At 39.3% G+C, this 27,541-nt stretch overlaps 1 protein-coding gene across 4 annotated transcripts in view; it reads right to left on the bottom strand.

The window, feature by feature from the left end:
• Positions 1-370: 370 nt before the first annotated feature.
• The window catches only part of LOC130920228 (nucleosome-remodeling factor subunit BPTF-like), a 100,451-nt gene continuing 73,280 nt past the window's right edge, over positions 371-27,541 (bottom strand). For 2 of the 4 annotated variants that reach the window (XM_057843275.1, XM_057843272.1), the window contains exons 20-35: positions 26,768-26,905; positions 24,825-24,952; positions 24,364-24,457; positions 24,094-24,263; positions 22,838-23,060; positions 22,480-22,760; positions 22,161-22,274; positions 21,817-21,978; positions 19,543-19,625; positions 18,080-18,305; positions 17,646-17,986; positions 17,389-17,562; positions 12,308-12,500; positions 11,841-11,925; positions 6,391-6,577; positions 371-3,376 (exon numbers count right to left, since the gene is read on the bottom strand). In XM_057843275.1, coding sequence (XP_057699258.1) covers positions 3,340-3,376; positions 6,391-6,577; positions 11,841-11,925; positions 12,308-12,500; positions 17,389-17,562; positions 17,646-17,986; positions 18,080-18,305; positions 19,543-19,625; positions 21,817-21,978; positions 22,161-22,274; positions 22,480-22,760; positions 22,838-23,060; positions 24,094-24,263; positions 24,364-24,457; positions 24,825-24,952; positions 26,768-26,905 — 2,636 coding nt within the window. In that variant the 3' untranslated portion in view covers positions 371-3,339. The other 2 variants (XM_057843274.1, XM_057843273.1) reach the window with 2 other exon arrangements.

Raw genomic sequence — 27,541 nt, forward strand, 5'->3', positions numbered from 1 at the left:
TTTTTTTTTTTTAATTAACTTGCATATGTATGTTCTCCTAATTTATATAATAAATGATACAATAAGCATTACATGCAATTCTCGTGGTAAAACAAATATAACTAAAGTGAGATTAAACACAATAAGGTTTTAAAGTTTTTTTTTCTTTACTGCAATGAGTTCCACAAATAATTTGTCCCAAATGTGTTACATTTGGCAGTATAGTTTATATGCACTTTGGACTTGTTTTTGTTCATTTACCTATGCTAGGCTACTTATTTCCTTATAATACTAAAAAAGTCAATTTTTGTGTTATCTTCGAAATATATAATTTTGAATGAAAAATCATTTTGTCATGTATTCCTTATTACAGTAAGAGTAATGTAGTGTAATGTTTTTTCTTTTTTTTTTCATTTCTGTGGTTTTTGGCAGGTTTGGACCCCACCTAATAAAAAAAAAAAAAAGACCTTTGGCTCCGTTGCAACCTTTTTGTCAGGGAGTTCCGGCTTTCACCCCTGCTGCGCTCTCATAATAAATGTACGATTCAAACGATTACATTTCGAAAACAAGTTGAACAGGACCTGGTTGCCAAACCAGATGCAAGTAAAAACATAATGTAGAAGTATTTTTTATCAAAAGTGCTTGTAATATCTATTTTGAAAGTGACAACAATATGGGGGAAAAAACAATTGTATTTCATCAAGAAACATGACGTCAATGCACATTGTTTTTGCGGGCCGCACAAAATGAGGTAACGAGCCAGATATGGACCGTGAGCCTTGAGTTTCACACCTGTGGTCTATAAAAAGTATTTTTGTATGATCGAGAACACAAAATGTATATATTATACCACTAAGTTCATTAGAATTTGTTTTCTAATTTGATTTTCACAAAACACCCCTTGTTCCAAAATTATGCTATTCATTTAAAGTCAATTAAGTCCAACATTCTGAACGTACAGAATTGATACTTATCTTTTGTATAAAAACCAGCACATATATATGGCGGAAAACACAGACAAGGCTGAAAAAGCCGCCAAACTATTTTTAATTTGCCGGTTTTACCCTGGAAACGACAGTTTACAGATGTCGCGCAAACGCTTTTGTTTCAATCTAACCAAAAAAGGAAGGCAAGTAATCTGATTTATTATTCGAAATGTCTGTAATTTTTAGCTTAGAATCATTAATTGATGTTTAATATTTAAAAAAAAAAATTGACTTCAAAAAATTATTCACGCGCATAATTGAAACTTAAATTACGTGACAATGAAAAAATTAGCGTCTGTAAATTAGTCTCAGATAGCTACCTCATAACTATCACTTGTAATTTTTTCGTTAGTCGCCTTTTCCCCAGTTTTTTAGATCACAAATAATTGATCCAAAGAGAGAGAGCGAGAGAAAAAAAAAGTTTCATAGGGTCAATATATGAAAATTTCGACCACTCCTTGATGTCTGCCATTTCTGCATCGCGACCCTTGTTATATTACCATGTTTCACCCATTAAATCCCCCATAAATCCAGCCGTTGCCATTCACAGCTGTGTCTTGACACTCGGTGATACATGCTACATGGAGTTTTTGGACCGAAAAGAGGTAAGTACGCGATAATGTCTCGTTAAAATCATGGCGTCTTTAATTTTGCTCTCGCCTGCTCTCACCTCCATTTAGGGTTTTCCTGTTTAAATTGTTTTTTTTTTTTTTTTTTTTTTTAAATGCCCTCCTGTTCAAAATTGTTCTTCCCCCAGAAAATTTAGATTTTAAGCTTTCCAATGATATATCACACATGAGTATAGGACAATTTTGAAATTTGGCCAAATTGGGGGCCTCAGAGCAGAACTTCAAGACACCTGGGTATTTTCCGCCATATATATATATATTTTTAAGGGGAGCTATGTTACTCTGGATGACAATCCCAGTTCCATTTCAACCCTGTTGACCGCCAGAGTTTTGGCAGTCATACGGCATTTGTAGAGCTGTAATTACATTCGTAATTTTTGTTATCTTAAGAATTTAGCAGGTAAGCTGACTTTGGGCAGGCCTTGGACTCGTTGTGAGTCATTACAGGGCTAACCAGGAAACTGATGTTGTTGGATAGTCTAGAGCAGTGATCCCCAACCACCGGGCCGGGGACCGGTACCGGTCTATGGCGCATTTGCTTCCGGGCCCCCAGAGAAATAATAATTTTTTTAACAACCACAATCTGGCCTGTGCCTCCTGACACATCAATATGCCAGTCTACTCTTTTGATTAATCAGAGTAGAGGTTTCCGTACATAGCGCTCTAGAGGTTGGCCGCCATTACTGGGGTGTTTGCACACCTATAGCAACCCAGCATCAGTCAATGTATACAGTAACGTTCGCTACTGTTGGCTGTGTGCTGTGGGCAGCCATTTCTTTGGCCAGCTTTATTACGGGAAAAAGGCCACCTGCTGAGCCAGAAGAGCCTACAACCAAGTCCATTCTGCATAATATGTGGCTAAAAGCTAGCAAACGGGGCTACAAAAGCGAATGCACTGGGAGCATCGTACAAAGCCAAGAAACGGGAGAAAAAATCATTATGCCTGCAACCAAGGATATTTGCTGTCAAGTTTTAGGAAAGGCCGCTGGTAAAAAGGTTGTTTCTGGGTATGGTGAGTTACATTTTCCCTGCACTTAACGTTCGTTTTAAGCCCTGTCGTGTTGTTTTACATTTACTGTAATTTTCTGCCACACCTTGCCAGTCCGTAAAAAACAAAGGCCCATATCACAACGGTCCGTGGTGCAAAAAAGGCTGGGGACCACTGGTCTAGAGCAGAGGTGCTCATCACGTTGAATGCCGGCAGTCCATTCATACTTCCTCCAGACAGGTAAACCAGTTTAAGTATTAGTGGAGGAGCCAATGTAAGAGATATTTAAAGTTTTATACTGTATGTAAGGTAGATCGTGTTGGGTTGGTCGTTTGAAAATTAGCTCGCGAGGGAAACAAAGTGAAGGCACCTAAACTATATACTTTAGTGACCTAAGTGTTGAACATTTTGCACCGTTTCCTTCCAAATTCTCATCGAAGCACCATGGCTGTCTGAGTGACCAACCTAAGTGGTTGTGCTGATTGGCTTCTTTGGCAACTGGATGTTTCCACTGGCCCGCACTGGTCTGAAGGTGGAACGTTTATCACCATCTTCAGCTGGCACCTTGGAGGTCTCAATAATCCACTTCCCATTTCTTTGCAGTGGCGGCGCTGGAGCGTTTATCCAAATAAGGGGGGGATTTTCATCTGGAAGTGACCTCGGCTCATGAGATGCAGGAAAAGTTGGGAGTGTGGAAGATTTTTTAAAAAAAATCAAACAGTCATCTGTATCTTACTTCTATCTTTTTTTAAGAACGCTAAGAGGCTGCTGATTGTAGTTTGTTGTTATGAGACCTACAGGGATGGCAAAAAGAGGAAAAATAGTTGGTGGTTTCCTTTTTTTTTATTAAAAGCTTTACAATATGACAAAAATATTTACTACGGAAAATACAAAAACATGTTTTGGATGCCAGTGGGTCAGACGTTTTGATGCAGACCGAGCAGCCATGTTGGTGAAACAGTGTGGGAAGTGGTTACAGCTACACACTGGCCTTTGGAAGGACACAACTAGATTCTTGAACCTATCTTTCTAGGACCTGTAATTACTACATGGAATAACAACCAATCTAATCGGATCAAATAAGATGACGAGTAAGAAATGATGTTAAATAATCGGCAGCAGTGTACTGGGGCTAATAGCTTAAACTCAAAATATAAAATAAATTTGATATCACAGAGAAGATTTAATTTGGTATCAAACCAAAATACCAGTCATCTGCTTAGTCGAGGTGCATTAAATTAAACTCTTGAATGCCTTGTGTTACCAACATGGCTGCCATTCCCATTCCTCAAATGTGGGATCAAGTTCTATGAATATTTTGTCTTTTTATTGCTGTTTTACACCAGTAGAAAAACAGCAACCTTTGTTGATTGTGAATTTTGTTGGTCTGTTTTTAAAGTGACCCTGGCACCCAGGAGTTTGACATCACAATCTGTAAGAGAGAGACAGAGAAAGAGAGAACGGAGGACATAAATACATGCACCTGAAGGAAATTAACGTTTAAAGCAGTTTCCCAACCTTTACAGACTCAACGCACCCATTTTACTAGCGAAAGGTCACTGCGCTGCAAAAATACACTTCATTTATTAAAGTCTTATTCATTTTATAACCCTTGTGACACTGGTTGGATTTAGAAAATTGATATTTTATGCCAGGGCATAGACTTCACTATCAGTTGAAAAAGCAGGCGGAGTGTCTCAAGAGTGATTTGCTCGAGGAGGTCTAGGTAATTTTTATATATTATTAGCACCATGCATGCACTTTGAAACGTTGTGAAAAAATAAAATGAATGGAAAAAATTAGCTTAACTTTAGCTAGAAATATTTATGTAAAATGAATGATAACTGCCCGTTTTTTTTGTTTTTTTTTTGCTTTTAACCAAGAATCTAGACTGTTTTACGTTCATATATATCGAAATTCCGGGATCTACGCATTTATTTACAAGAATTTTCAATTTAAAACGCTCTTTGTTTTGTGATGGCCACCATGTTGGATTTTGTATCTGCACAAAAGTGTAACTTTACATTCAAATAATCAGATAATTTTCGGCCAACTGTCCATTTTTGGGCAAAAAACAAGTAATTTCTGCGTACATACTTAAAAAAAGTTTCATGTAACATTTCAATCTAAAAACCACGAGGGCCAGATAGCCGGCAAGACGTGCTGAGGCAATAGTGACATTGGAATTCAACCCAAATAAGTTGTAATTGTGTGTAGAAAAAAGCAAAATTTGGTTTTGCTGAGTAACATTAAGATGATTCTGCATGGTTTCCTTAAGTATTAAGTTTCCAATGTGAAAATTGAGTATTTATTAGCTGTTGAAAAATTGTCACAATTGCACTAAAAAAAAAAAAAAAAAAAAAAAAAAAGCAGTATTTTAGGCGAAAACTTATTTGATATGTTAAATATTGCTATTGATCCTGAAAATATAGGCGATTATTTCTTCATTTGGTGATGTTTCTGCATCTAGCGTAAAATCTGAGAATCTTATAGCCATTTTAAGTTTTGTTATACTTATATAAAAAATAATTAATCAGGATTTTATTAGGGAACGACTTTGATTTTTTTTTTTTATGCCGCTGCTCATGGAGACTCATATCTGCCTAAGGAAGGTTCCTGTTTTGGTTTTAGGTTGCTAGCGGATTTGGTTTTGAAAAGATTTGATTTTTAAGTTTTTGAAAATAGGCCCCCTACGGAGCGGCCCCGCGCCGCATCAACTGATAGTGAAGTCTATGGTCAGGTTCACGCTGATAACATGAAGCCAATGGATTCCCCCCCCCCCCCCCCCCCCCCTGTAAGGCAGTGTTTCACCATCTTTATTCACCCTTTCATGCACAAATGATTATGTTTGTCATATTTATTCAAATACATTAATATTGGATAGTGGTCTCAGACCTGCGGCCCGGAAGCCAAATGTGTCCCACTGGACAGTATTTTGCACCCATTTGACATCCAATTGTGGTTGTGTTGCCCGCATATATTTTGCGGAGGGCATTAAAAAAGATATAAATAATTTAAAATAAAATCAATAAATTAATTGAGGGATCCGTTTTGGGGGAAAAAAACAATTATTTGAATAGTAATACAGAATTAAAAAAAAAAAAAACTTAAAAAACTTGAGTAATAAAAAGACAAAGAATTCATTGTAAAATTCATCAAAAAAAAATTACACCTTCAAAAAAATGAATGAAATTTTTTTGTTAAGTTAAAAAAAAAAAAAGAAAGAATAAAGACAAACTTAGGTAAGTGTGGACTGTGTGTATTTTGCTCTGAGAATTTTCATTTATTGTTCCATAAATCTCTTGTTGTGACCTCACATAGCTTAACTCTTTGGCTGCCACTGACAGCAATAGACATCCAATCCATTTTAACTATAAGGGGCTGGAAGTGATCCTATTTCCATTTGAAAAGGATTGGTTGTCTATTGCCATCAATAGGTGTTTTCAATTGATCAATTTCCCTCTTTTACTGAGCACCACAACACATACTTTGTGACCTGGGCTGTTAATGAATGAGTTAAGATGATAGCTTTTGAATAGATGTCCACTGTGGTGACATACAGCTTTTCTTTTCCAATATCTAGATCTAAGGATATTTATTTAGTATTTGTGTATAGTATCTAGGAGTCAAAGGTTCAATGTTGGTCATTCTGGAGGTACATGAAGAGCCAAATACTTTTGGATGTGGGACTTAGTGTCAAAGTTTAAGAACAACTGGCCAAGACGATGTTGCCCATGAAAATGACGACGGTTATAAGACGTGTGACGCTTTATTTCTTTGTCCGGCAAAGTCTGGTGTCACTTCTTACCTGCTAGCTTTGAAGCCTTTGAGCTTCTGGACAAAGAAGCTCTCCAGAACCTCGGCACACTGGTAGAAGGGCGAGTCGCTTGGGTTGTAATAGCGGCAGTTGTCGAAGATTTTGGTCATGTCTGCTACAAACTCTGTTAGCCTGACGTACTTGCGCTTCTGTAACCTCTCTTCCATGGTGGAAAGGTCTGAAGAAAGAACATTGAACAGACATGAATTTGCAATGTGATTTTTGGAAGTGGAAAAGAGTAAATGATGTGGAGGGTTTAAAAAGGGAAGAGTGCTAATTGGCCTCATATATAACATGTCGGTGGATGAAGAAACAGCTGCGGGGCTGTGCTTCAAGCACATCAGACAAGGTAACCTCCACAACCCCAACCCACCCATCCAGCAATCCAGGCGTGCACGACTTACAGCAAATATCAAAGACCTCCTTCTTCTCCATCATCAGATCTCCTAAAATGCAATCTCACCGTGAAACCGCCCCCCCCACCCCAAAAAAAGCCAACAGGGTCTTTTTCTTGTGGTGGCTAAACTTACAGGGGCGAAGTGTGTGTGGGAGGGCAGTCTCTTTTCCACCGGGAGTCTGCCAGAACCAGGCCAGCTCATTAACGGTTTGTTTGTTTAAATGTTCAAAAAGACCCCGTTGACGCAAGTCTACATTTCCATGGCTGGTTTGATCTGAGATGGCGGGCTTCCTCTCTGCACGCCTCCGGTCAGCAAGAGGTTTTAATGTTTGAGCTGCTCACTGTGTGTCATTTCCAAAATGCTATAAAGCAACTAGTGAAGAAAAAAAAATGAAGCAAGCGGATGAATTTAACTTTGAGAAAGGACCCCTTTGCTGAGTTTTGCCTTTGTATGTGTGTGTGTCAGTGTTGTTTTCGTCAACGATGACGATAACGAAAATATTTTGCCCACGAACATTTTTTTCATGACGATGACGAGCAAAAAAACGTGTCTTAAGAGACTAAAAATAACTAAATGGATGCCAGTTGTCGTCTGACTAGATAAGAAAGAGATGAAAATTTTCCATAGTTTCTGTCGTAAGTTCACAATTTGTGACATTTTCTTACCTTATGGGTAGTTAGCACGCATATTAGCAATGTTTCGTCGTGTCACTCATGTGACGTGCTGTGCCTTCCCCCTGCCCCACACACACACAAGCTTGTGCCCACTCCAGGCTCCTTTTGTGAAACACATTTGTCAGGTGTTGCTTGGTAAATTTAGTTTTCTTATCTTGGCTAGATATGCCATGTTTCTTTAGCCTTTAAAGGTCTGTAGTGAATGATTATCACACGCTACGTAACTTGTAGCGTTAGCATAGCGTTCATGTTAGCATTAGCATTTAGCGTGGTCATTAGCGAGTGTCATCTTAAACTCTTGGAAAATGCTTTACATACAGTTTGTGGCCTCCAGGTGAGTTTAATTAATTGAAAATAATGTGCTGTTTTCCTTCTGAGTGTGTATTATCATTACAAAGATAATGATGTGCTTGTAAATAATTGTGTGCTCGTCTATCAATATTCAACCAAAATTGTTGGAAACCTTATATTTATCTATGTATTCATGGACTAAGACTTTTGAAGTTTAAAGACAAAGAGTACTTGAGTACATGTCGACTAAAACTAGACAAAAATGATCAGTTTTCGTTGACTAAAACTAAACGAAGACGAACACATTTTGAATTGACTAAAATATGACTAAGACTAATAAGTACTTTCGTCCAAAAGCCTAAGAAGAAAATTAAAAGGGCTGCCAAAAACAACACTAGTGGTGGTGTGTATCGGGGGTAACACATACTGTAGATGTAGAAGCAGCCTCAATCAATATATCGAAATACATTTTCTTCACCGTTTTTTTAACACAACAGTGAGTTCTGACTCTGTTGACAATAAGAAAATGTGGCTCACAGTATGCCAAGAATTCCCTTATAGGGACAGACAACACCTCGTATAGATGACTTTCACGTGAAAGATGTTTAAGTGTGCAAAGTTTTCAAATTCCTTAGGCCTCTAATAATGAAGAGAATGTTTGGACCAGTATTTTTCAAATAGTGGGGCGGTAGGGCATGTGACCTCGGGGAAACATACTTTTTTGTCGTACGAGAATAAAGTGTACTTGCACACCCACTCAGTAGGTGGCAGTGGCGCTCTCCTTCTCAGAGTGTGCACAGTATTTTTTAATAGAATAAGAGCACAGAGAAAAGAATACAGTAGGAGACGAAGAAAGACCAGTCCGTTTACTGTGTGTAAAAATGTTTACAGCAGACAGCGGGAAGCCAAATCACTTAAGACGTCATGATAAGCCGCTTGATCGTTTTTCAGCGAAAACGTGTCGAATATTTCCAGCAATCGTCCCTCTTTGTCAGTGTTACAGCAGTAAACCAGTGTGCACTGTTAGCGTGCTCAGTGCAAAATAACCCCCTATAGCAACGGAGCTGATAACCCCTGGAGCAAAAATGAAGACTGTCCCGCTGTCCAATGACATTGTCGTGTAATTTTAATTTATTATTATTGATTGATTTCATTAAGCTTTATTTTTCAGTATCAAATGGTCAAAAAATGTACCTTGAGTGTATTTTTACAGTTATGGAAATAACTTTTTTTATTCAGGCAAATTGATGTGCCTGTCTCTTTTCTGTTACAAACAAAACAATGTTAATAAAGTTATACTTTATTCTAAGTTGATTTATATTATTTTTTTCCTTCAACATTAAAGGACAATGTTATGCAGAGGTGTACTTATAATAGTTTTAGAGACAAATGGTACTATTCACAGTGGGGGCAGAGAGTTGGGGGGGGCACGAAACGTTTACGTCTTTGTGGGGGGGCGTAACAGAAAATAATTTAGAAGTACTGGTTTAGACACAAAAATGACACCGCTTACATGCACAGCAATTTTGTGACATCAGTTATGCCCACCCACATAAACACTGATAACCACGAACACAGGTGCATGGTACAATGGGTATCAATTATGTCATGAGGAAAGGTGGGAAATAAGGGATATCAGCATTGGATTGGCTAAAGAAAATAGTAAAGGCATTGATGAAATGTCAGCTCCCATGTTCCCTATTCTCAACTATTACACGTTGACCACAATGTAGAAATGTAACTTTGTTACAGGGTTTGTTACGAGTGTGCCACAGCACACTACAGGCTGAAGGCTGTCCACGCCTGCCCTCTTCTATTTAACTTGTAATCTACAGTTAACACGGGCACCGATCATTCTTCAATTATTTAATTGCCCTTGGCGCACAGAGCTGTTTTCTCTATCATTTCAAGTTTTTGAACTAGGGTCCCCATTTTCTTGAAAAATATCAAAAATACTGTACATGACATCAGGGACATAGCACCAAATTCTTGGCCCTTTACAATCCCAACGTTAGTGGGTCCCGACACAAGCCAGGGCATGAAACACACGAGAAGAAAAAAAAAAAAAAAAAACATTGGGCAGGTGGGATTGTTAATATTGAAAGCTATTCTGCTGCTGTTGTTGGATAAGAACAACTTTTTGTTTTTAAAACTGGTTAATGTTGACAACTAACGTTAGCAAGCCTGAAATTGGGGTTTTCCTTCGCCGCAAAAAGCCTGGTTGGCAACTAGCTAAGATAAAGACTTGACGTGAGCATACGGTCATCAGCAGCAGCTGTTTTGAATGGACTATGTTAACTTGAATTCTGTGTTGCCACTAGAGGTGCGCGAAATTTCCGATTCTTAGATTATTCGTGATTCGGCCGTGGAAGATTCGAGAACGATTCACAAACATCCAAATTCCGATTATTGAAATATGTCAAGTAAAGCGGCAGTAAAACACACTCAGCGCGCCGTGCGGTCTTCGGGACGCAATGAGGAACGGAGCGAGAGTAGCTAAACATCATGCTTGTCATTACCCGGCCCCTCGGGTAATGCCAATGCTCAACTCACGGCTCTATCTCAACTCATGCCGCGAGATAAAAAAACAACATCATACCTGACTGCTGCCGAAAGCTGCTACAAAGTACGTCCACATAATGTTAAGGTAGATATATATAGGACTAGATGCAGAATAGACTCGGTGGCGATAGCAGCACATGTAGAGAAAGCTAGGTGCGGGCGTTAGTAAACGGCCGCCATCTTAAAGCAGTACACTTCACTGCAAGGCTGTTGTAGCGAACCTTCCAAGCGAACCTAATTAACTTTTTATCTAGAATACTCCTAAATGGGTAAAATATTGACTTGAATCTATCTTTAAAATAGTTTTAAAATTTTCACATGTCGAAAGTAGACAAAAGGGAAATTATGGAATAACAGGAGCAATTTTAAAAACTAACGGTTGATTGACAACATTAAATTAATTGAATGTAGTATAAAGCTGCTGATACAGAATGGGGATTTGAGTATATTATTTTTTGTTTTTAACTGTTAACTTGATACTGAAATAGTCGTTTATTTAAGCCTGCGAGGCTTTTTTTAAAATTTTTTTTTTTTTTTAAGTTTTTGTAACTAATGTACAAAACATTAGCAGCTAATAGCGGGGAGGTGTCATCAATAATCGATTTATAATCGAATCATAGCCTCTGAATCGTAATCGTAATCGAATCTTTAGGTGCCCAAAGATTCCCACCTCTAGTTGCCACACATACTTTTAAATAGTAATCTGATTATGGATCAGAGATTACTCATTGAAAAAGTAACTTACTGTGTATTGTTATGACTTGGTTTGCATGTTTTCTTGCCAATTACTGGGTGAAGTTGCTGAACCCATTTTTTTTTTAATTTTTGGGGTTGTCACGAAATGCACCGCGCATAGGTTGTTTATTTGTTCTGGCATCGCTATGGGCCATAATAGCCGTGTTCTATGCTGTGTTACTACTAAACCTCGAGAAAACCACAGCGGATATTTGTCGGCGCTTTGGACGTTGCAATATTGCTGTTTTTATTTTTTTATTGATGTTTTTACAAACGATAAGATTTACTCTAATTATTATTGTGTGTAAGTAGTAACAACATACAAGTACATAAACTGTGAAGAAGAAAAAAATTGCAAGATAACATTGCCTAGTCAGAAATGAGTGCTGTACTATGCCAATAAATCAGGGGTCTCCAAACCAGTCCTCAAGGGCCACTGTGGGTCCTGGTTTTTGTTCCAACCGATCGAGTACCGACAGTTTAACCAATCAAGTTTCGGCTAAAACAAGCAGCACCTGACTGCAATCAATTGATTACACTTGTAAGAAAACAGATTGGTGCAAAGGTGTTGTCTTGTTTTGTTGGAATGAAATCCTGCGCCCACTGCGGCCCTATGTGGAATAGTTTGGAGACCACTGCAATAATTATTTAACAATTCCTGCTAAATTAACTGGAAATTTTGATCATGCTTCATACAGAATATTTAGATCTAAATTACTGTTTTGCAAAAGGAAAAGAAATCGGACCCACTTTTACAGAAAAAACATCGATATGCTCTCACCCATTGGTTCCTTGATAACTTTATAGTAGTCAGGGGCGTCACTTGTGTCCACTGGTTCTAGGAATGGCCATGCCATTTTGTGTGCCTGCAGAGGAGAGGAGGAATACATTTGAGACATCTAAACTCTCAGTCAGTGAAAGTGACATTGAGAACATGTTAGACCAGGTGAGGGGAAGACACTAGCAGAAGAAAAATAGGGCTGAAAGTAGGCAGAAATCTAACGTGTGGCTCTGAGGAGACCGAGCTAAGACAAGTCGGACACAGACGGCTTTTGTTTGGTGGCTATTCCAGTCAGGAGGGGCATCAATGATTCAACTTCTACTAGACTTATGCTCAACGGAGAATAAACTGCCTCGGTAGATTTACGCTGAGATGCTAATTAGCAGTAACTTCTCCTGTCAACCCATCTATAAAAGAATTAAGCTTGACAATGAATGGTAGCTTTTGCGGCTTGTTTCCCCACTTACTGTTAAGGAGCGCAGGATTCTCCGCAGGCCTTCAAGGTCTTTTTCAGTGAGCGGCGTGAGGACCGTCATGGCGTCTTCTGTTGACTGGCACTGCGGGCAGACGTATTCGTCGATGTGGTTTGCTTCACTCTGCAGGATGCCCACACAGCGACCGTGGTACCAGTTCTGACATCGATCGCAACCTATGTAGAACCTGGGAGGGGAAAATAAACAGCATTGGCTTCTGATGTACTTTTTATTCACAAAATTGACACTGATATTATATTGTAGCACATTGAGATCAGCCTGTTTTATTAAGTGCTTTATAAATAAAAATTATTATTATCACTATTATATTGTCCTATGGCTGCATACTCCTCGAATCTTGACAAGATTAAAACATCATACTATATATAATTCACTGGAATCTTTCTTTTTGTGGTGATTCGAAGACAAAAATCACACAGTCATCACACAAGGTGGGAGGGTGTATCTTGGGTAGAGGAAGAACAAATTTGTATTTTTGAAGCAATTGCTCAACAAATGGCCTCAAAATCAGTAAGAATATGATATAAATGAAGTATTGTACAGAAATTAAATGGAATCTGTCTGGTCAGCTTTCTTTGAAGACTGAGAAGAGATTGGTCAACAAATGGCCTCAGAATTGGTAAAAATATTACATTAATCAGAAGAATGAAAATCAAAAGAGTAACTATGTGGTATAGATTTTGCAAGGGATAGACGAGCCTCCTACCTCAAATTGTATCTGTGCTTTTCAGACTTATCAGGGTTTCCCCTAAATATGAGAGATTGTGGCGCCCCGACACAAACAAATAACGCCGCCACGCCTTGCAAATGAAATTTCTTTTACATTTTTTTTAAGGCTGTTTGAAACTAGCGGCAGCCGAGTGTGAAGGGTTCAGCGGCAACCTATTCATTGTGTATTGTAATGTCCGTAACGATATGCGGCCCCTTAAGGGACGATCAAACTGGAGAGCTGTGACAAAGGGGGAAGCGGGTAGGAAGAATGGGAGAACAGGCAAGATAGTAAGAGATAGCGGTCGCATGTCACGGCAGCCCGCTGTTATTTTATTGTTATTCTTTATTATTGTTACCACAATAAAGTGGGTAAGCCAATACCGACTCCTCTCCTTCTTCCCCATATCCAGTAAGGATGCAACAATACTGTTTTATATTGAACCGTTTGATACACCCTCTTCGATTCAATACGCAAAAACATTCGATCCAACTGAAAAAGCTCCCAAACTGTATTTTCCGAACTTTTTTTGTTGGCTCCCTCGCTATAATGTCAGGCGCATCTTTGCCTTGTAAAAAAAAAAAAAAAAAAAAAAAAAAAAAAAAAAAAAAAAAGCTATGAGAAGGCTCCGGCCCGCTAGCAGCCCCCCTCCACTCCTCCCCCAAACTGCCTGAAGTGCGGGAGCCGTGGCGCATGAGGATCATTGCTCGTGAGAAAAGACAGAAGCTTAAGGAGGCGGCTTGCCGGCTTCAACGTCGTACAGATCCGTTGTGTGGCAGCATTCTGGGTTTGCTGATACGCTATCCCCACTCGTACATATTTAACAAAGACTGTCTTTACGGATATGTACAGTAATGCCCGCCAATAAATTGTTGCCGACTTGGCTGCTACGAATAGCCTCGGTTTGACACCAGACAGTTTAAAATTCTGGGACACAGAGAGCTAACTGACGGTTACATGATGAGCAATGAGTGGCAAATTAAGAGAGCTGTACTTCAAACTCGGCCTGTTTATGAAAGTCGATTGTCAAATGCTGGTGTTGTGCAGTAATGAGTAGAGGTGTGCAAAATTTTCGATTCTTAGATTATTCGCGATTCGGCCGTGGAAGATTCGAGAACGATTCACAAACATCCAAATTCCGATTATTGAAATATGCCAAGTAAAGCGAAAGTACAACACACTCAGCGCGCCGCGCAGTCTTCGGCACAATGAAGAATGGAGCGAGAGTAGCTAAACATCATGCTTCTCATTACCCGGCCCCTCGGGTAATGCCAATGCTCAACTCACGGCTCTAGCTCAACTCATGCCACGAGATAAAAAACACAACAACATACCTGACTGCTGCCGAAAAGCTGCTACAAAAGTACATCCGCAAAATGTTACGGTAGATATCATTTATATAGGACTAGATGCATTATAGATTCGATAGCGTTAGCAGCACATCTACAAAAAGCTAGATGCGGGCGTTAGTAAACGGCCGCCATCTTAAAGCAGTACACTTTCCTGCAAGGCTGTTGTAGCGAACCTTCCAAGCGAACCTAATTAACTTTTTATCTAAAATACTCCCAAATCGGTAAAATATTGACTTGAATGTATCTTTAAAATAGTTTTAAAACTTTCACATGTCGAAAGTAGACAAAAGGGAAATTATGGAATAACGGGAGCAATTTTAACAACTTTAACGGTTGATTCACAACATTAAATTAATTGAATGTAGTTTAAAGCTGCTGATACAGAATGGGGACTGGAGTTTTTTATTTACTGTTATTTTTGTATATTTGTTTACTGCTATATGTTAACTTGATACTGAAATAGTAGTTTGGTTTAGCCTGAGAGTATTTTGAACAATTTTGGAACTAATGTACAGAACATTAAAAAAAAAAAAAAAAAAAAGGAGGGGGGTGCATCAATAATCATTTTATAATCGAATCGGAGCCTCTGAATCGTAATCGTAATCGAATCGTTAGGTGCCCAAAGATTCCCAGCTCTAGTAATGAGCAGACTTGACTTCTGTGGCATTTCTCAACTTTTTAAATGCCCCGACAACACTCGCGCGCACACACTACATATCATCAAATAGCAACCTAGATGTGCTACGTTAGATCCCCCAAGTCCCATGCCATTGGCTGCGTGAGCCTAGAGTGATCATGGGACGTGTAGTCCATATACTACATCGATGAATTATAAACCGCCAGGACTGAATTGAAGTTAAGGATACCAAATCAATCCATACCAATGACTACAGATAATGCTGCAAATATTGTTAATTCAGTCTGTAACACATATGGACTTAGACCACAAATAGGATGTTTAGCTCATGTGGTAAATAGAGGTGGGAATCTTTGGGCACCTAACGATTCGATTACGATTACGATTCAGAGAGTCCGATTCGATTATAAATCGATTATTGATGCCCCCCTCCCCCCATTTAAATTTTTTTTTTCTTTTTTTATGTTTTGTATATTTGTTCCAAAATTCTCTCAGGCTAAATAAACCAAACTACTATTTTAGTATCAAGTTACCGGTTAAAAACAGTAAATAAAATACTCAAGTCCCCATTCTGTATCAGCAGCTTTAAACTACATTCAGTTAATTTCATGTTGTGAATCAACCGTTAAAGTTGTTAAAGTTGCGTCCGTTATTCCATAATTTCCCTCATGTCTACTTTCGACATGTGAAAGTTTTAAAACTTTCACATCATTTAAAGATAGATTCAAGTCAAGAATTTGCTGATTTAGGGGTATTTTAGATAAAAAGTAATTAGGTTCTCTACAACAGAGCCTTCTAGAGAAGTCTACTGCTTTAAGATGGCGCCTGTTAACTAGTGCGGGAAAGTGTCATTTCACATCTAGTCTAGATATATGTGATATCTACCATAGCTGTATGGTGCCGTATGTTTGTAGCAACTAGCAACTGGGCGCTGTTTGTAGCGACTGACGGCCGCAGTCAGGTATTATTGTTTTTTTTTTTTTTTTACCTAGCGGCATTAGCGGCACATGATATTTACTCTCGGTCCGTTCCTCATTGCGTCCCGAAGACCGCGCTGACAGCGTTTTATTTCCGCTTTACCTGGTATAATTCAATAATCGGAATTTGGATGTTTGTGAATCGTTCTCGAATCTTCCACGGCCGAATCGCGAATAATCTAAGAATCGGAAACTTTGCACGCCTCTAGTGGTAAACATAGCTAAGAGAGCTGTAGCAATCAACAGTGTGCCCCGCCTCACTTTGCAAACAGTAAAGATTGTTCTCTGCACTTTGATACAATATTTCTTCAGATCAGTAAGAAATAAACACACAAATATTATGCACTTTGTTAGCAAAAAAAAAAAAAAAAAAAAAAAAAAAAAAAAAAAAAAAAAACGTTAAAAAACACGAATAACACTTGCATTTTTTGTTTTGGAGCATTAGATGGATTGAATCAAATCGAAAATCCTGTCCCTCGTATCGAAAATCGTACCGAACCGTGACTCAACTGTATCGTTGCATCCCTAATATCCAGCGCATTACATTAGTCTGGATTTGACTTTTCGGCAAAATTGAGTGATGGACGGCCGTCTTGGACGGAAGACCAAGTTTGAATGAATTTGCGCTAAGAGGCCCGGCCCAAAATAGAGCGCCGCCACGCCAACGTCAACAACAAGGTGCAGCCGTACTTATAACTGTGCTATCAGACTGTTTCGGGAGTCAGATATACGTAATCACGGCTGACGAAACTTTGATAAATGTGTTTTTTTTTTTTTTTTCAAGTTTGGCGAGCTCTGGGACACTTGAAAAATGATTCTCATACCTCTCCTTGCTAAGTTAATGGTACCTTGATGTGCATTTGTGTGGAAATGTAGTTCACGTCACCTTCTCACCGAAACTAGTAAAACTCTACAAGGCTATTACAATATCAAACAAATACAAAAAATTAAAAGGAAAAAGAAGGACTACGTCGTAGGCCCTACGAGATGCAAGTCGTACTATTACTACGTGAAATTGTCGTATTATCACTTAGGATAACGTAGCTGTTATCAGCTACGCATTTTACGTCCATGTACAGTAGCTGAGAGCTACGACATTAGCCTGGCTAATGGAATATTTCAAATATATCTTTGTTATGCTTCTTCTTGGGGAAAAATTGCCGTGGCACGACATGGTAAGGCCGTCCGACTACGATGCAGCCCACCGTCACAGCTTCAAAAAATCCTAGGGGTAACCCTGCTTATAGTATGTGGCATTCATGTTATCTAACCATAAGTGTCCAAACTAAAGATTTTGTATGTGTAGCCATAATGCTCGAAACGAAAGGACGAGACTGAACAAACAGTTGCACTAGTGATAAAGTATGGACCCTACTTACTGGGATTCATCATATGGCGTCTGACAGATGCAGTAGAGCTCCTCTTTGGTGTTCTTGTGGCCCTGTTTACACTCCAAACATATGTAGTCATCCATATCCTTAGCAGCTTTCTCTGTGATTCCCACACACTCGCCATGATACCAGTTTGTACACAGGTCGCAGCCGATGTAGAACCTTCAGAACGAGGTTAATGAGCACTGTAGGAATTCATTGCTGAGACATAAAAATGCAGTGAACAGTAAGCCATTGGCTCATACTTTGTCTCATCATACGGCGTCTTGCAGATACAGTAGAGCTTGGTGTCCTTCTTGGTCTCCTTGGTACTAGTGGTAGAGATCATCTTCTTCTTCTTGGATTTAGCGGACGTTGCACTCTCCCTTTCCTCATCGCGTTTCCTCTTGTGTGTCGGTGTGACGGCAGTGACGTGGTGCTGCTGAGTGGTTATGTTGTGTATGCGTGCTTGAACGTGTTGGTCTTGGCTTTGAGAGGCGGCGGCGGCAGCTGCTGCAGCAGCGGCGGCTGCCGCTTGTGCAGCTTTCTGCGCTGCTGCCCTTTCCTTCTCCCTCCGTATCTTTAAGAGGTCCTTCTTTAGTTCCTCCTGAGGATCAAACATGTTATAATGATTAAGTCGGAAGTGTTTGATGAAACGGCTCTTTCTCCAATGTTCCAATTTTCCAGCACGGCTTAATACCTGGGCCTCTAGATGGAGCTGCTGATCAAGAAGCACTCGTTTCTTCAAGATCTCTGTCTTCAGGCTCTCTTTGTGGCGGTAAAGAAGTGAGGCGAGCTTATTGGCGGTGGCCAACCTCTTCTTGGACTCTACTTGTTCCTCCTTCTTCTTCTTCTTGGCCTCCTGCCTCTCATCTCTGTCTATTCGGTCTAGGAGGAACTTCATGACCTGATTGCATACAATCATTCTGTAAAAAAACAGACAACAGGATTGGGATTGATCAGAAGTGGAAAAACAACAGTAGGTAGAAGACGATATTGAGTGTAAATCGCCCTACCTAAGGGATTAGTATTTGAATACTATTCAATGAATTTCGATGGATTGAATTAACTATAAATTAATCGCGTGTTAGCTTCGAAATCCTTTTTAAAATGGTGGGAGAATATTTCTAAAAGTCCAAATTCTATGTTTTGGTGCTAACTAGAGGAGCAAACATGAAAAACATAGGCACTGAAAAGACAAGTTCTGAGTTAAAATTGATATTTTGTCATGGTATCTCTGGATAATCTATGACTGCGTCATTTGTACATTCACTTGTGTCTGCCAACATTCACAGCTGGGGGAGAAATGTTTCGGTTCAAGTGAGCAACAGAGCGCCTTGTTGGCGGAGAAGTTATGTGAACGGCACACTAGCATACCTGTGGCTGATGGGGTCAATCACCGGCCAGGATTTGCAGCCGGTGTGCACGCTGTATAGGTGGAACGGACGATGTAGGCTAGGAGAGCACTAAAATGTTTACACTATGGTCCAAATTATCATGTACACAAAGGTTTAAAGTAACAAGTTTTGTTTTTCTGATCACGTGATATCACAAATAATCAATTTCAGAGGTATTTTTTTATTAAGTAATTTGTATCACCTAGTGGGAAAAATGAACACAACAGCATGGGCCACTTAAAAAGAGAGTGTCTACGTATGACTGTCAAGAGTGATGAAGTGATTCAAACTGTTTTGCAGGAAAAGCACAAGGTGGTAATGCGACAGAATGGAAAACGGATGGAAAATAAGCTGGAGACAGACGGCCAAAGGAGCTGCCATGCCGAAGTCACGCTAGTCTGGCTTTGGTGTTTCGGGTCTGTGTGAATTGGCAATGGTGTTGACACAAACATGTGTGTGTCAGAGTCAGTGAACGGTCAGGGCATCGTCTAGTTATAAAGAGGACAGGAAAGGGTGAGAATATTTTAATATTACTGTGCATTCTAGCATTTATCTTGGGTAGCTAGCTTTTGCCACATGAGGGATACTATTGAAATTCATTTATGAACAGATCAGTCATTGCGACATCAGTTGTTAGGGTTACATAGAGGGCATGCAGCTGTTCGTGGTTCCACACCCAAAAGTTCCCATGCTGTGTATCACCTCTCAACATACTGTTATTACTATGAACAAGAGAGAAAGGGAGAGTAACACACACACAGCTAACCTCTGATTCTCTTCTCTCTCCTCAGGTGTAAGCGTCTTCTTCTGCTTCAGATATTCGATGAAAGCGTTCTGCTTCATCACAACCTAAAAAAGACAACCTCCTAAATCAATTTGAAACGACATGGCTATAACGTAGCTCTTTGACTTATGAATTTAAATTGCTCTGTGTCCAAGCTTGCACATAAAGCATTTTTTCCTATATAAACTAATTAAAATGCCATTGATCTGATAATCTGGTCCAATCCCCCAAATACCTGTGCATTTGTGTGTGATTTTGTGAATTTTTGTTCTTAAAGAAAAATAGCACTTTACAACACTGTACTTAATAAAAATAGATGAACAACATAATGAAAAATAATGGAAAGAAAAGAGTCTATGCATCGTGATTAGTGCTGCAGCTATTAATCGATTAACTCGAGTAATTCGATTAGGAAAAAAGATTAAATTTTGCTGCTTTGAGTATTTGTTTAACTCAAGTGACGTTGTAATGGTTTGTTTTGAAAGTGTTTGCTTTTAGTTTTATTGATTTGGGTGGATACACTGCCCTCTATTGTCAACAGTGAATATGACATACCTCATTTCACATGGCTGAATCCAGCTGCTCCCTGATAAGACCAACGAAAGCTCAGTTTTTTTAAAAATGCATTTGTTATTTAGTTTATTTGTAAATTTAGCCGTTTCTTGTGAGAATATGTGTTTGAACCATTTGTTAAGAGCATTGTTAAAAAAAAACAAAAAAAAAACAGTTAGCATTTAATAGCATTTAAGCTAGCAGACTTTTGCTATGCAAGTTAGCCAATTATTCTGTTGTTGTACTTGAATCCTTATTTAATTTTTTCTACAGTTTGAGGGTCAGCTCATGTATTTAAAATTTTTATGTTCCTTATCCGATTACTTGATTATTCGATCTAACTACCGGTAGTTTATCGATTACCGTAATTTCCCGAATATAAGGCGCACCCGTGTATAATGCGCACCCCAAATTTACTTGTAAAATCTAGGGAAAAATATTGTACCCGTTTATAACGCGCACCCTAATTTTAGCACCAATAAATAGAAGAATACAAGAAAACAGAGCTCGTGTACAGATACAGAAATGTCATTTTACTGACTGGTGAAACACAGCACAAGCATAGCATATTGGTAGTTCAAAACATTACCATAAACTGACAATATTTACGGTAATAATACGATTTGACAACTTCTCCAGCTTACCAGAATCTAGGAGAAAACAAAACAGATGTGAGTTTTCTTTTAAAGGCTGCTGTATAACTTGCTTGTTTCATCATGATGAATAAATGTTTCTTCCATGGATTGATACGGTAAAATGAAAGTGAGAACGTAAGTCGGAATCCGTGAGAGCTCATCGCTATGACCACGACAGTAATAGGAACTATTGTTATTTGGGATTGAGTTTCCTGAGGGACAGTTATAGTTGACGGACACAGGAAGTCTGTGTGCTTACATTATGGTCAGAGTTGCGGAGCTGCAATAAACGTTGACTCAAATGAGTTCAAGAAACTAAATTCCGTGCTTTATGAAGAGTAAAAAAAGCAGAATTTAACACAGACGAAATCATTCGGCCGATTAGAGTGAAGTATTACCGAAACAAAATGGTGATGTCACGTACCGTAATGGTCGGCAACGGGTCGCCGCATACGTTTCTTCAACACAACGTGGCCGTGTCAAAAAAAAAAAAAATCGGTTTATATATATATGTAATATATATATATATTTCTGTCTCCATCCATGTACCCGTTTATAATGCGCACAATGATTTTACAAGTTGATTTTTGGGGGAAAAAGTGCGCGTTATATTCGTGAAATTACGGTAATCAACTACTAAAATAATCAATTGCTGCAGCCTTAATCATGATTAATTCTTACAGTCTAATTTCGTGTGATGCCCTTTCTGGTGTGACCACTTTGGCTACCGGAACTCGGAAAGTCATGCAGACACAAACCAAGAATAGGCTTGTTTTTCTATTACTACATAGTGATTTTGTGTAATAAAGAATGTATGCCTGTGAATATTGTTTTACTATTTGTCCACATACTGTACCTTGTTCTAACAGTTTTTTTCAAATATTTGTAAGGTTTTAAAATTATGACTTTAACCTGTTATTTGTTCTTACTCATATTTCAAGGTGCTACTGAATTCGGGTTACACTGTATTTCTTCAGTTAAGTGTAGAAAAAGACCAATTCAAGTTTGAATGCTGCGCATACTTCAGCCAATAAGACCCCTAGGATGTGCTGGCTTTCTGAGCCCACACCTGCTTTTGAATGATGTCCTTCTGGCTTACAGAGTTGAGGGCTTGCTCTTTTTTGGCTTCTGCAGCTTGTTTCTTCTTCTGCTGTTGTTGCTCTCGGAGCTGCTGGATCCTCTGCAGCTGCTCTTGTACGGAAGCAGCCTGAATGGTCACAACATTCCCCATCTGTGGGGACAACATTGTGAGATGATGACATGAACTTCAACAGAAGCCTGAACGACTGGGTTGATAGAACCCAATTATCTATGCCTGTGACACATAGTGAAAAGTTGAACAGTTACACTACTCTTTAATGCGACGGCACATGGTGTCAGAAAATGTCAGATTTTGTGGTATGTTTGCATTACCTGTCCTCCCTGTCCCGAAGTGAGGCCAGTTTGCTGTATCTGAACAGGAAGCTGAAGTTTGAAGTGTTGTGGTAATGATGTGCCACTTTGCTGAGCCTGCAGCTGGGCCAAGACCTAAAGAATTGACATAAAAGAAACGGGAATGAAATAAGGAAAGCTGATAACACAATGACAGAAGGTTTGGGTCTGACCAAACACAACCTTAAAACAATTCATTTTAAATCCACTTTGGGTTTAATTGAGTTGATCTATAGCACTCTCTATCTGTCTATATTGAGCATATACTTGTACATTCCTTGTAAATCTGAATAAACCATACCTGGACCTGCTGCTGCAGTCCAGACATGATGATTTGGGGGTTCTGCTGCAGTTGCAGTTGTGCCGTTCCACCCTGTGTTGTCACTTGCAACGAGGTGGGAGATTGAATAGGCATGTGGGCTTGCGTCTGTGAGGGTAACTGCCCTTGTGGAGTGGATGCCGAATGGGTGCTGGTGGTAGCCAGGGTTGCTGCCCCTGGCTGCACTGGAGCAGCTGCCACTTGAGCAGGCTGGGCCGGTGTTTTTGTCGAGTCAGAGTTGGGCTGGTTGGACGGTGTGGTGGCTGTACAGATTTTGAATAATTTGAGTCACAGAATGTGACAAAACACAATGGCCTTTCTAATGTGTTTCCAGTCATACCTGCGCTTGGCGCAGTTGTTGCCACTGCGGCAGGGGGTGTGAATAAGAACCGCTGCATCTGGCCATTGGGCAAGGTGGCCTGCATGAGCTGCTGGCCGGGACCCGGAATGACCGTGACTCCGTGAGGTATGACCTGAAGCTGGCCGGTGGTCTGACCTTGACCTTGAATCATCACTGTCAGAGCCTGGTGGGAGCCACCAACACCTGAGCCAGCCTGCTGCTTCTAAAGGGAGTTGAACAAGAGGAAAAAATACTTCTATTTATTTCACTTTCGTCAGTTCTATCACTCTTATCATATGTTCAAGATCAGTTTCCAAGCTTTTGCAATCACCTTACAGATATCGGAATACACTCTTTAACATTAACATATACTCTAGGCATGTGCCAGGGAGAAATCTCTCGCTTGCAGCTGTAAGGCTCAACCCTCCCCCAACGTTTGTTACTCAGTTTCAGTGAGTAAGCTGTGCTCCATGATGGTTGGAGGAGGTGAAACTCCTGAACTTTTTCGTCCATCGAAGAAAACGAAATCGCTTGTATGGGAATACTTCGGCTACAGAAAAATGACAGACGGCCGCGGCTTAGAGTGACATGTAAAACAACCGACATGTAAAACATGTTTGAGGAGGGTGGCTGTCGAGGAGGCAATACCTCCGTATGATTTAGCATTTATACAAAAATATAGTTTAGTAACTCCAGCGTGTTTAGTTTGTCAGCGGTGGTAAAACATGTTTTTTTTCACTCTGGCAACTGTTTGTGTTGAGAAAGAGAGTGTGTGTATAATGTAAACATGATACGAGTCATACATACTTGCTTTTTATGGAAAATATTCAATTATTTTTGTTCTGATGGTAATAATGTTAACTTAATATTAGACGTATGTTCCAATTTGCAAATATGTTTTGAAAAATAAAAATCCTGTTCAATGGAAAAAAGTTTTTTTTTTTTTTTTTTATAAATATCTCAAAATAACACATTTTAGAGCTTTAATTGCAATACTGTGATACCGTGATACTTTTGCTTAAGGTTATCATACCGGCACATGCCTAATATACTCTATTATCCTATATCAAATAAAACCATTGTAATAGGGGTGATAGTAGAAGATAAATTAACACACTGGCACAAATTTTAAATCTGTTTACAAAGCCAAGATCGATTCCTTGAAAAAATGTTAGTCAAGCACCAATAAGAACCCTAAATTAACCTGGATAGTGAGTAACATTCACATTGATGATCACTTCACAATCCTCTCTAACCTGGGTTAGCTGTGCGATGTTGAGTTTAACCTGGCCGGATGTCATTCCAGCTGTAGCAGGGCTTGCTTGGCCCTGGCCCGTAACCGTGGCGACGGGGCTGGCTCCAGAAACTGAAGTGGACACTGTCTGGCCTTGTAAGATTTGACTTACAACTTGTTGGCCATTCTGACCTAAAAAGAAACAGGTGGCACATTTATTTTTTCGATCACAAATAAAACAATGTTAGGTTTTCAGTTATTTTAACAAGACAAACTCCAAACAGCAAATTACCTTGTTGGACTACAAGTGGTGTTCTAATTATTGTCTTTCCCATAGGCCCGCCCTGCTGCATTGGGGTTCGAATCGTTGTTACACCAGGCCGGATCTGACCATCGGGGTAAAAAAATATTAACAAAGCATAGACTTAAAAAGACAGCTTTTTCATTAAAATGTCAGAAAAGGGGGAATTGAACAACAGAAAAAAATCTAACTCGTTGGCTGCCATTGAAGGTGATAGATATCCAATCCATATGAATTAGGAGGGGCTGGCAGTAAATAATCACTGTCAGTCCTCCCCCCAGCCCAAATGGATTGGACGTTTATCAGCGTCAATGTTAGCCAATGAGTTAAGAATATAAAGTGTTTTTCCAGCCTATAATAAACAGTCCACAGAGATCGTAAGGTCCACACTCTAATACATTTTAACAACCACAAAAAAGTTACTGTATAAATTAAATTTAAGCATGGCGTACCGGCTGTTGTGTGCCTGGGATATTGGGCCTGATGTTCACAGGTGTAGTGCGAGGCAATTTGATAAAGGTCTGAGCACTACCCGTTGTACCAGAGGGGATGATACCCAACACCTTCTGTTGCATGGCACCTGATTTGAGGGTTGTTAAAAAAAATAAAGACACAAAAGGTCAGAATTAGGTGCGGAAATCAAAACATAATAGGAAAACGCAAGCATGCTATTGTACAACACACTAAAAATGCAACATAAGAAGAACAAATAAAGTTGGTACAAGTTTTGAATTTATTCTCGTGCCACATTCAACAGCTTTACAGGTGGGGAACACATTCAGTGACTGCCAGCCCCTCCAAGTTGAAAACGATTAGACGTCTATCGTCGTCAATGGCAGCCTATTAACTTACTCGCCATTTCCCCAAACGCCCCTGTGGTCGCAAACCAGGAATCCTTCTACAATCATCTGTGCCGCGTCACAAGGGAAAAAGCTGCCACCCATTTTCTGCTACTCAGCAAACTTCCTATGACTAGAAAATGTTCACAATCATACCATTCCCGATACAATACAATACTGTGAAGCAGTGGCGGCAAGCTACAAGCAAGCAGTTGTGCACGGGTCGTGCATTGACATGACTCAATGCATTATTTGTGGGCTTCTCTCTTTGCAAGATGGCCAACATTTGATCACAGCATTAGCAAATATTAGTGGAGCAGGTAAACAAAATCTTCAAAGACTTGCTGAAAGCTTACTTGGGTTCCCCCCAACATATTTGAGCCCCCTCATAAATTATTCACAACTTTTAACTTTCATCCAACAAAGGCAGCATTTCATATTTCCCGTGCAAGCACATGTGAAGTTGATCGCTCAAATAAAAATCTTACGAGTATCACACTCTTTTCCCCTCAGATCCCGCTGTGGGTTTTTTAACCACAACCAGCCAGGTAAACCTTTACATCAAGAATTTCCTTCTTCAAACAGTGACCTTAAACCTGCTTGTAAGACATAGGGTGTCTCTGCTCTGGTCACATACATCAAAACACAGATTTCTATGGACTGGCTGTTTAAGGAACTTGATGAGTTGGGACTCCGAGTGGTGGAGAGGTAGACTTCTTTTCTAAAAGATGAAGGGGAAAAGAAGAAAACTAAAATCCGGCAATAGAGGGTTACCTGTCTGGCAAGTAGACCTCAGGGTAAACTTGTTTTCATGCCTAACTTCCTTAAGCCCTTCCAAAACAAACATTGTGCCCCGCAGTCATGCAGGATAAATAGTCATGTCCATTAAATGGTCACACTCCACCTAAAATGTAGGTTTCTCCTTTAAGGTTACTCCAAAAGGGTAAGAAATATCACTTCAATTTTTGGCAAGTAGATATCAATGTTTTATCCGCAGTTTGCTAATATGGTCGTTAAAATGTATCCCCTTTGAACCTCTACAGTCGTCCGGTTGTAAACTTGCGGAGTGTTTATTTATGCATGTTTTGCTCTCATAACATTTATAGTGTAACAAATATGAGAATCAAATTTCACAACACCCAATTAGTTTGTCCTTTTTTTTAACTAGTAAACATCCATCAACCAATAACTGACCATTCCACTTTTACAAAGGCCTGACATTACCAAAAGTTGAAAAAAAAAAAAAAAATTACAGTTCAAATTAAAAATCCCAGACTAAACAAATTGTACATTCCCTTAAACATCAAACTATAATAGTTAATTTCCATTATATTACCATGCCGTCTGGGCACAACCAGAGATGATGATCCATGCCAAAGTAAGCTAATGACTCAATGGGCAGGCAGACATTAAAAGAACACCACAATAACGTTGAATGAATGGCTGCATTAGACAACTTGAATTGTGCCACAACTCACACCACATAAAAATAACTTTTCACCCCCTTCGCCTGCTTCTGAGCAGAGCAGGTGAAAGTTAATAAAAATTTGGTCTACCTCCTTGGGAAGTTGCCATGTTGACCGTGATGAGCTTGCTGTTGGCTGGAAGAGGCAGCTTGGTGGTCAGTACCTTCCCACCCACTGTGGTTCCTGTAATTTGAAATGTGTGTCCACCAGTCGTGGTCACCGTGGTGTCTGTATAAGCAGACGCATAAAAATCAGCAAACAAAATATTGTAATGACTAAGCTCATGATTCCAATGGTAACATAGCGGGTAAAAAGCTACAATAAGCTCATTAGTACCATTAAATCACAGGTGTCAAACTCAAGGCCTATTTTGTGTGGCCCGCAAAAGAAAATTACATTTAAAATAGATTAAAAATTCAGAATAGAATATTTAATTTTCCCCATTTGTTCTCTCATTAAAAAATAATGAAAACACAAATGAAAAACAAAAATATATATATTTTAGCTTTTATACTATAATGTTTAACAATTACATGTATATTTAAAAAGAGATACAGTATTTACCCTTTTAAGTATTTAATATATTTGCTATTGAGAAACTATTACGATTATTTTGACAATTTTAGGTCAACAATGTCTCTAAACGACAAATCAGATACAAAATAGTTGCTAATCAGTCGATGAATTGCGACAACTCCCAGCTGGCAGACATAATTGCCCTCGAAAGGAAACTACCGTACAGTGGTCTCTTCTTTTTCGCAGTTATGGGGACCAGAACCTGCCGCGATAAGTGAAAAACGAAGTAACCCTACTCCCCACAAAAAAAACAACTTTTTTTGTGTGTGTTCAATGCACTTATTCAGA

Source organism: Corythoichthys intestinalis, chromosome 8 (assembly GCF_030265065.1).
Source record: "Corythoichthys intestinalis isolate RoL2023-P3 chromosome 8, ASM3026506v1, whole genome shotgun sequence".
Lineage (NCBI taxonomy): Eukaryota > Metazoa > Chordata > Actinopteri > Syngnathiformes > Syngnathidae > Corythoichthys > Corythoichthys intestinalis.